Source organism: Lepidochelys kempii, chromosome 14 (genome assembly GCF_965140285.1).
Source record: "Lepidochelys kempii isolate rLepKem1 chromosome 14, rLepKem1.hap1, whole genome shotgun sequence".
Taxonomy (NCBI): Eukaryota; Metazoa; Chordata; order Testudines; family Cheloniidae; genus Lepidochelys; species Lepidochelys kempii.
The window spans coordinates 22,619,499-22,629,678 of NC_136393.1; the positions used below are offsets into that span (position 1 = coordinate 22,619,499).

At 46.6% G+C, this 10,180-nt stretch overlaps 1 protein-coding gene across 1 annotated transcript in view; it reads right to left on the reverse strand.

Annotated features, from left to right (window-relative positions):
- The window catches only part of CFAP52 (cilia and flagella associated protein 52), a 31,790-nt gene extending 23,508 nt beyond the window's left edge, over positions 1 to 8,282 (reverse strand). The window contains exons 1-4 of the mRNA XM_073310286.2: positions 8,176 to 8,282; positions 5,558 to 5,757; positions 4,210 to 4,346; positions 1,651 to 1,779 (exon numbers count right to left, since the gene is read on the reverse strand). Of these exons, the coding sequence (XP_073166387.1) occupies positions 1,651 to 1,779; positions 4,210 to 4,346; positions 5,558 to 5,757; positions 8,176 to 8,248 (539 nt within the window). The 5' untranslated portion in view covers positions 8,249 to 8,282. The remainder of the gene's footprint in view (positions 1 to 1,650; positions 1,780 to 4,209; positions 4,347 to 5,557; positions 5,758 to 8,175) is intronic.
- Positions 8,283 to 10,180: the final 1,898 nt, after the last annotated feature.

A 10,180-nucleotide genomic window follows, 5' to 3' on the forward strand; every position in this document is an offset into this window, starting at 1 on the left:
GCAAAAATTGGGGATTGGTCCTGCTTCAAGCAGGGGGTTGGACTAGATGGCCTCCTGAGGTCCCTTCCAACCCTAACCTTCTATGATTCTATGAACAAAGAGAAGGTTAAGGGATGATGGGATTACAGTCTATAAGAATCTACATGGGGAACCAATATTTGACAATGGGCTTTCAAGCCAGTAGAGCACAATTCAATGGCTGGAAGTAGAAGCTAGACAAATACAGACTGGAAATAAAGTGTACATTTTTAATAGGGAAGGTAATTAATGATTGGAACAATTTACCAAGGGTTGTAGTGGATTCGTCATCACTAGCAATTTTTAAATCAAGACTGGATGTTTTTTTAAAAGATATTGCTCTAGGAATTTGGGGGGCAGGGAGTTCTATGGCCTGCGTTATACAGTAGGTCAGACCAGATGATCACAGTGGACCCTTCTGGCCTAGGAGTCTATGAATCTACTACTATCTTATGATCAGATCATAGGACCACTACATAAGTGAAGAAAGAATGAGGATGTCAATGAGAATTGTTCTACCACCAAGGCACTGTAACAAGCAGAGAGCACAAGGGCCTACGGATATGTCACAGTGAGCAGTTTACTTCTCTGTTTCGACCTCCTAGTGAATAGTATAACCAGAGAGCCGGCTGGGGCTGTAGAACCAGAGCTGGAAGTATTTACAATGATAAAACAGCACAGTGCCACTGAAAAGGAATTGCAGCTTCTTCGCACCTCTTCCCTTCCCTACCCCTCATCCGACCACTATTCTCAAGTCCCTTCATGTCACTCCACTCCTGTACTATCTCCCCCTCATCACACATGCTTTGTTCCCTGAGCATTTAGTGCTCACTACATTTTAAAAACCCAACTCTAATTTCTAATTGAAAAACCCATCAGCACCAACAAGATGTGTGGATAGACTGACAAGCAAATCCGTAACCTCCTCAGTCTGCCTTCATTGGTTATCACTTGCAGCGCTGTGTCTAAATCTAGGCTGAGAGAGCTTCAAGCAGGGACCCTCTCTTTCCTATGTTCTGTCAGCACACTTGGAGTGCCATTGCCATCATTTTCAGAAGCACCCACAATTCCCATTGATTTCAATGGCAGATGCAGATCTCCAGCATCTTTGAAAAGCAAGCCATATACAAGTAATACTATATTTAAATGTGGAAACCTGACTGCTTTGCATCAAAGGGCTCTCTTATACCGTACAGGGTGATACCCTCACTGGCTGTGATATGCAGTAAAGAAAAAAATCCAGCAATCTCTGAGCTGTCACTGCTCCTGCATTAACATGCCATTGTTCAGAGCCATTTACCAACTGCTCTTCTTGGGTAAACATTAGGAAGCAAATATTTTAACTGCTGCATGGAGAGTGCTGAATACAAACCCCTGCCATCAGTAACGGAACTGCATGCATCAGTTCCCTGTGCACTGCTTTGAAAACACTTTGTGTGGAACAAGCAGAAATGCCTGTAAGGGACAAGCTGATGGATATTCATAGGCCCCTTGACAGTAATAGGAAAAAACGTTAACACTCCACATTGCTTAACTTTCCTTCCATCTAGGTAAACAGTCTTTGCAGAAGGAAATAGCTTTGTGGGTTTTCCCCCCTCAACAGTTCTCTACTGTTGGCTAGACAAGACTTACTTTCCAGCACTAACGAACACCTCGTCTCTGCAGTTGGAGAATGCCAGGACAGTAGCATTTCCTGCACTACGGGCTGAAGCAGGGCTGCCGCAGATGGGATCTCTCTTAGCTATGCTCCATACAACCACGCTGCAGGGAAAGAAGGGTTTAAAAAATAGTTTCAACTTGTTTAAATCATAAGAAAATGTCACTAATCAATAGAGGGAGGCTATCTTCCCAAACACGTTGCTAGATGAATCCACGCTTGTGGCCACTTTCAGAGATTATAACTATGGAAAACTTTCACCCACACTTTTTGTACATAGATATATAGAATTGGAATTCACGTCCCTTGTTCATGAAGCAGCTTAACGGGTTTGTGCACTAGCCTTTTAACCTCTGCTGGCCAAGATTTTAATCATGTCTTAGGTCGTCAGTAGAAACTGATCTAATGGATCTCATCCTGTCCCCATTGTGACAGATAGGACAACTTCCAGCAATATCTTTTGGAGACCATATTGTATTAAGCGTATGAATGGGTTATGTATCACTGTGGACCCGGCACTGTATGAATGCCACAGAGGGAGGGTTACCACTGCTCCTCAGCCAGAATGTCATATTTCTGTCAAGGTCACTGTAGTCACTGTTTTGTAGCTTCTCTTAAGGCTTTTGTGCCTTCCATTATATGTACTGTCATTCTTCTCCTGGATGGAAGATACCTGGCTTGTCTGTATAAAACATCTGAAGAAAAAATCACAACAGCCCAGTGGCTTTTATATAATATCATAGGTAAGGTTCTCCCATTACAGATCTCTCCAGGAAGTGAAAACAGCAGGGAAAGATTAAAGCAATACCTCCAGACAGGTACCACCTCCTGGGGATGCTCACATATTCTGATTCAAACTGGATTCTCCAGAGACCAACATACAAAGAAAGGACTTTTGGATAAAGAGCCCAAGTTTAAACTGACTCAAGACCAGCATTCTGGTTCTAAGGCAAATTAACTTGTAATCATGGGGAAAACCCAGTTGTGGGTTTTGAAGGGCTAAAACCTTCCAAAACCTTTAGCTTGGAGTTGGGGTGACCTCTGATAAGCTTTTTAGCATGTGTATAGTTTCTTTTATTGTTTTAGTACATTTCCTCTGTAATGCTTTCACCTTAAGAATAAAGGTAACTGCTAAGAAGGAGCTGTATTGTAACTTGTAACTGCTGGTCATATACTAGTCAGAGCCCTCGGAGAGCAGGCAAAATGCAGGTGCTAGTCTTTTAGGCAGTCTCGCTTGTTGTGGATATGACAGTATAAATCACAGAGATGTGCAGCCTTAAAAACCCTGGTCAGAAGGGAGTGCTACATGGGTCTCTGCCTAGGAGAGGTGATGGCTGGAAGCTGGAAACCTTTAAGAGGGTACCCTCAAGGAACCATGGAGCAGGAAATACAGGTGCAGTTACCCTGAAACTGTGACGCCCACCATAAAGACACCGTATCATTTCACGTCTTTGGCTTTCGACTGGCCACGAGTGGAGTAGCAGAGATGATGCAAGTCAGGAATCAGGTACAGTGTCAGAGCCGCACACAACTTGCCTTGAAATAGGGCCCAACCATGCAAACACTCAGTAAGCACCAAGGACAGTAGTCCTGATTGAAGTCAGTGGGGCTGCTCCTAGTAGTAAGCATTACACCCAGTAATAAGTGCTTGTAGGACTGGGTCCTATGTCTGTTTCTCATCTGTGCTACAATAGTATTCCTCCACCTTCACCTCTTCTCAATTAACTCACAGTTTAAAAAAAAGTATATATTGCCCTGCGTGTATTCAAGTCTCCCTCTGTTATTTGTGTGCTCAGTTTACCATACAGTATAAACAGCATATTTCAAATAAAAACTAGATGGGATGTAACATGGCCCAGGGCAGAACTCAATGATGGGGATATCTGCGGAGAGATGCACAGTTTTAGACATACGACTCCCATGAGAAGACCCATGCTTTCAATCCATTGCATAGCTCCACAGAGAACCTCATCGTTAAAGGCATGAATGTTTTTCCCTGCACTTATGACTGGGTGTATAAGCCCCATCCAATGACTGACAAGGACAGAAGCCATGTGCAGAGAAACCTGGAGCTGCCAGCTCCCCTCATTGCATGGGAATGTGACTGACAAATAATTCTGTCATGAGGGATGAGAAGGTGAGTGTGCTCCCGACAGTCTCTCTGGGCCAAATTCAAAGGTGAACCTACGCTGATGTAATTTATACCTTCTTCATGCCCATACGTTAAGCCAAACAGATTCCCTAAAACTCAGGCAATAAGTTTCAGAGGTGATGTGTCAAGGGCCTACATGTAAATTAGCGTGAATTACACTGTATATGAGAGAAGGTGCACAGTATACCAGCTTCGACTCCCCTCTGAATTTTGGGCTGTGCTGGGAATCAAACTCACAATAGCAGGAGTGGAAGCTGCCAGCAGCATTTTTGCCTTCATTTATTTGGTCCTCAGCCACAGGAAGTTTCCTTTTAACCTGGCCCTCTGCTTATGTGACCTCTTTCATGGGGGAGGAGGGAGATTCAAAATTTAATCTTGTTACCTGCCGTCGTCCTGGCCTCCCAGTGACACCAAGTAAAGGTCATTTGGAGAGAATGCCAATTTTTCAATTTTCCCCTTGTGAAGTGACAGCCGAGCAAGCAGCTCCCTCTTCTTGTAGTCCCACAAAATTATATCTGCCTGGGGACCAAAGAACATTAGTTAGAATATCCTCAGGTTCTTAGATGCAAAAGGTGCTTCTAAGTTAGGCTTCTTTCCAGCCCTGGACTCCATTTGTATGAATACTCTTCAGATTAGCCACACTAAGGCCATGTCTACACTAGAAGTGCTTTACCAGTATAGGAACACAGGCATATAATACCAGCAAAGCTGCTCTTTGTACCACTATAGTAAAGCCACCCCCCCATGAGCAAAATACACTATGCTGGCAAAAGGGCAGCTTTATACTAGGTGCTTCTGTCAGCCCAACTATATTGGGCGGCTCTTACCTTTTCACACCCTTGACTGACATCATGATGCTGATACATCATGATACATACAATCACTGTGTAGACCTGGTCTAAGAGACTTCCCAAAAGAAAAGAAGGGCTTCCCAGTTTAAGACTGTGTTTCATTTTAGAGTCAGTGTAACATCAGAGACAACAGGACAAAGAGGGACAGTGTACAAGATTGAGAGGTCCAAAACTGGACCTTTTAAAAGACTGCAAGGTGCTACTGTCTCTTTCGTACAAGGATCTTAAGGTGCCCTATAAAGAGTAATTAATTAATTAAATTCATTCATTCATTCCCGTGAAAAAGGCTAAGAAGGATCAGATTTTCAAAGATCTTAGGTGTCTAAACATGCAGTTAGGCACCTAGTGGGATTCTCAAAAGCACCTAAGTGACTCTGGAGCCCAAGTCCCATTTTCAAATGTGATTTATACATGTAGCAGCCTAATGGGACGTGGGTGCCTAATTAACTTTTGAAAATGGGACTTAGGTATTTTGGAAAATTTTACCCTAAGTGACTTGCTTAAAATCACATAGCAATTCGGAGGGAGTTCTAAGAGTACTATAGCCATGCCTCCCAGTCCCCTGAAATGCTTTTCTTCTTCTAGCACTTTTCCGCTCAAAACAAAAGCTTCAGTTATTGTTTAAAAAACAAGAACTCCCACTGCCAAAAGCTCAGCTCCGATACAGTTAGCTTATCCCGATGTAGTTAAAAATAACAGGGCCTGCTGCTACAGCCTTTACTCACAGGCTTTGTGCTACTAAGTCAACAGAACTACACGCAAGACTAAGGGCTGCAAGATCAGTCCTCTGAGGAGGAAGATTTCAGTTTGATACTTACCCCGAAGTCATTATTAGAATTCCCCAAAAGTTAAAGTAATCATTTAAAAAATGTTACTCACCTTGAAGCCCATGAAAGTGACCTGTCCAGAAGCAACATAACATCCACTCCGAGACACAGCAACACAGGAGACATTGTTAGTGTGGCCGTGCAGGAAAGCTTGTGTGTTGTTGTTCAGGCCTTGAATAATTATGGTACATCCCAGAGGATAGATAAAGTGCTCCCGATCAGGATGGCAGATCAGACCGGAAGGTATATGCCCTACAACAGAAAGGGAGTAAGAGAGAGAATTCAGAGATTCACAAATTTTAAGGCCAGAAGGGATCATTAGATCATCATATCACAGGCTCTTAAATTACACCCAATTACCCCTGTATTGAGCCCAATAACTTATGTCTGACTAAGAACAACTTGCGTTTGGCCAAAGCATAATTTTCAGAAGAGAGTTATTCTTTAACTTCTAAATCAGGAAAGCATGATCAATGTTCCTACTACATTTTTTCCTATGTGTGGAATGGCTGCCAGAGCTCAGGTTTATAACCTCTGACCACAGTCTCATCCTCATTCCAGAGGGAGGAAGGCTCACCCAGTGGTTAGGACACTAGCCTTGGACTTGGGAGACTTGGGTCCAATTCCCTGCTCTGTCACATTTCCTTGTGACCTTGGGCAACTCACTTAGGCGGTCTGTGCCTCAGTTTCCCATCTGCAAAATGGGGATAATAGCACTGCCCTGCCTCACAGGGATGTTAGTAGGGTAAATACATTAAAGATTGTGAGGTGCTCAGATGCTATGATGAGGGGAGCCAGATAAGTACAATTGACTCCATCACCCCTTTGTTCCCTCCCTTCTTCATTTAGTCCCTCTCCCACATTCAGTTATCACCTCCCTTTTCCTACACTCACTCCCTTTCAATATTTCCCCAAGTTTCTCTCTCTGTCACACAAACCCTCTCCTTTGCTCTCCCTTGAAATCCATGGAACCAAAAGTTCAAATGTAGTTCTTGGCCTTACCCGTGTTCTTCATGCGTCTGAGCTAGATACATTCATTTGGGGGCTGGCAAAGGGATCCCTGAATGTCTATAGTTTGTAAAGGTCCATGAAAGGAGTTCTGGAAATGTAATAACCCTTCACCAGTATCAAAGTGCATCCACCTCTGGGGCACAGAGCTGGGCAGCCTAGAAGATAATGGGCACACTGTGCAACAATGTGGGGAGAGGAGGTTTTGGACAAGAAGCTAGGGCAAACCCCTACTCTTATGATAAGTGCTTTAGGATTTTAACATCCATGCAGAGCACACACATGGAAGCTTAGTTTTAAAATTCTCATCAGGAGATGCACAGTAAACTGCACGAATTCTGTTGCATCCACCAAAGACCCATGCAGAACACAGGCAAGGACAAGAACTAGATTTAAACTTTTGGATCTCAGGATTCCGAAACTATGGCCATTCCTCTGGAAACGAACATAATCTTCACTAGGATCACACGCTAGTCCAGATGTTACTGTTGATGTAGCATAGCAGGCAGGTGTGCCACTTTACTGACAGGTGCAAGAGATGCACCCCTGCCCTGAGGTTACAAAATCGAGACCCAAGACGAAGAGCGATGATGAAGAAAACAGGCTGGGGGGGGGGGGGGGGGCTAGGTGAGGCCGGATGGAGGTGGGGTGACTTCATTGCTCTGCAGGCAATTCTGCCAGGCAGAGATGTTTTTAGTCAGTTAAAAGGAGTGGCAGGGTCCAGAGAGAGGACCTGGCAGGAGGAGAGCAACAGGGTGTGCATGGGACCCCAAGATACCCTCAAACACGCTGGACCCGCAGAGGAAGGTCACTGCTCCCCAGGGATGAGGGAGGGGCCTTTTATGAGAGATTGAAATAGATTATGAGTTGAGCTCAGGTCCCCGCACCAAACCCAGCCCTCCCCACTAGATCTCCCCCAGTCCCCCATCAGGGCCCACAACCTAGCCCCCCAGTACAGCCCTCCCCACTAGATCTCCCCAACCCCCCCACCCAGCCCCCTCACCCAGCCCTCCCCACTAGATCTCCCCAACCCCCCCACCCAGCCCCCTCACCCAGCCCTCCCCACTAGATCTCCCCAACGCCCCCAGCCAGCCCCCTCATACAGCCCTCCCCACTAGATCTCCCCCAGTCCCCCATCAGGGCCCACAACCTAGCCCCCCAGTACAGCCCTCCCCACTAGATCTCCCCAACGCCCCCAGCCAGCCCCCTCACACAGCCCTCCCCACTAGATCTCCCCAACCCCCCCACCCAGCCCCCTCATACAGCCCTCCCCACTAGATCTCCCCAACGCCCCCACCCAGCCCCCTCATACAGCCCTCCCCACTAGATCTCCCCCAGTCCCCCATCAGGGCCCACAACCTAGCCCCCCAGTACAGCCCTCCCCACTAGATCTCCCCAACCCCCCCACCCAGCCCCCTCACCCAGCCCTCCCCACTAGATCTCCCCAACGCCCCCAGCCAGCCCCCTCACACAGCCCTCCCCACTAGATCTCCCCAACCCCCCCACCCAGCCCCCTCACCCAGCCCTCCCCACTAGATCTCCCCAACCCCCCCACCCAGCCCCCTCACACAGCCCTCCCCACTAGATCTCCCCAAACCCCCCATGGAGACGCCCTGGCAGCAGGGTCACCCCACAGCGGCCCGGCACAGCCCGGCGCGGTACCGTTGAAGCCGATGACCGCCTGCAGCTCCAGCTCGCACAGCGCGTCACTCTGGGGTCCCGGCTCCCCCGCCATGGCGCGGCCCCTCGCTCCCCTCCGCCGGTGGCTGTGTATACCCGGCGCTATGGAAACCGCGCCTGCGCACCAGACACCCCTCCCCCCCGGAGGCTGCACATGCGCAGAACCACAGTTTGGGCCCGGAGGAGAGGAGCAGGGAGGGGATGCAGCAGGAGGGCAAAGGTCGTGACCCCAAAGCACCCTGTCGAGTTCAGGGCAGAGGTCATGACCCTACTGAGAACCCAATCCCCCATGAACACAGTTTGGGTTTCCAGGGTGCAGCCCCCAGAGACCAGCAGGCTCCCTGGGATGCAACCCTGCCCGGAGGGACCAGGCTTCCGCTCCCCCATCCCAAGGGTGTGCCTGCCTGGAGGGGTCCCAGCATCCCTCCCACCCCCTCACACACACCCTGGGATGCACCCTGCCTGGAGGTGACCCACACCAGGGTGCATCCTGCGTGCAGAATATGCTGGAAGATGCCAGTGGTTGATCTCAACGGAACCAGGTCAGGATCAGTCTAAATAGCTAGTTGGCCTAAACCCTAAAGCATTGGCGAGCTAGACAATCAAATACCTGATTAGACCTCATAGCAGAGGGCAGTAGGGGACACACACCAGTCAGGACATTGCAAGTTGGCACTAGTGCCAGAACCATTGAGGAAAAGAGCTCCTGGTTCCCTATTGCCTGCTGCTAGTGTTGCTGTGACAGGACCCAACTTGAGGCTCTGCTGCTCTCTCTCTCTCTGGTTTTTGGAGATACATGGCAGTGAAGCTCTAAATGGAGAAATGTGTACATGCTGCTTATTTTTCTGTATTTTTAGATTGCTTCTGAAAGAGTAATGCTAGGATCAAATATTTATATAGCTGTTGCTAACCAATTCACCCACAGTGTCACTCAGGAGTTCTGAAAGTTGCCAGCCACTTTGCTGATCTGTGTGGTTTAGAGTCAAGAGTATATATTCCTTGGCACTTTTTTTCCTCATTATCAAGCAAAACGAATGTGTGTAAATGAAAAGGTCCAGAATTATCCAGTTATTCCCTCATTTTATTTCCCATTTGACCTGGCTCCTATCCCTCTGATACGGTAAGCAGAGACCCTATGTTTAGTAGGATTGGCCTACTTTTCAGCAAAGCCACCACTTTTTGCCTCTTCTAAGACAGGGAAGCCAAACGTTCTACTTTTTAAGAGTGCTGGTTTACTTGCCCTACTTTAATATGGCAGCTCTACCTGGTACAATGAAAGGAAAGCTTTCTTATGAGGAATCTGTGCAACCCACCTGGGGAATTAGTTTTGTCTTCTAAATCCTTTTGATGTGTGTTTGTTTGTTATAAGGATAGTATTATTTATTTGTATTGTGGAACACACTGAGGCCTCCACCAGAGATAGGATCCTATTGCACTAGGCACTGTACAGACATAACAAAAAGACTGCCCCAGACCCAAAGAGCTTACAATCTAAGTAAAAGACAAGAGGCTATAGCTGGCTCAAGCAGATGTCAGAAGCACAAAATAACAGTGAGATTATTATGATCCGTGTGATAAACAGGGGTCACAGATATGTGTCTGCCTCAGATGTGGATGATAAGCATGTCCTGCTGTATGTGTAGAAGGGTACCATTTAAAAAGCAAATCAGTGTAGTGTAAGTACCTTTGCATTAATGAATCTCATCCATACAGCATTATTGTTGAACTTTTACAGGCACAAAAGTCAGGAAATGCAAAGTTGTTATTCCCACAGAGACTGTTACTTTCTCACCTGTACATACAGCATTTTGCATTACGCTGTGTGCTGTCAGATTCATGACCTGACTTGAATGTATAAAGTGACTGAGTTGCAGTTGCTATGGGAATTCTCAGTTTGTGTTTAAATTCCCAACCTGAATGTCAATTAATGTCAAAATTTGCCTGAATTTTCTTGTTTTTTTAGATTATTGAAATAAAGTTAAAGTAT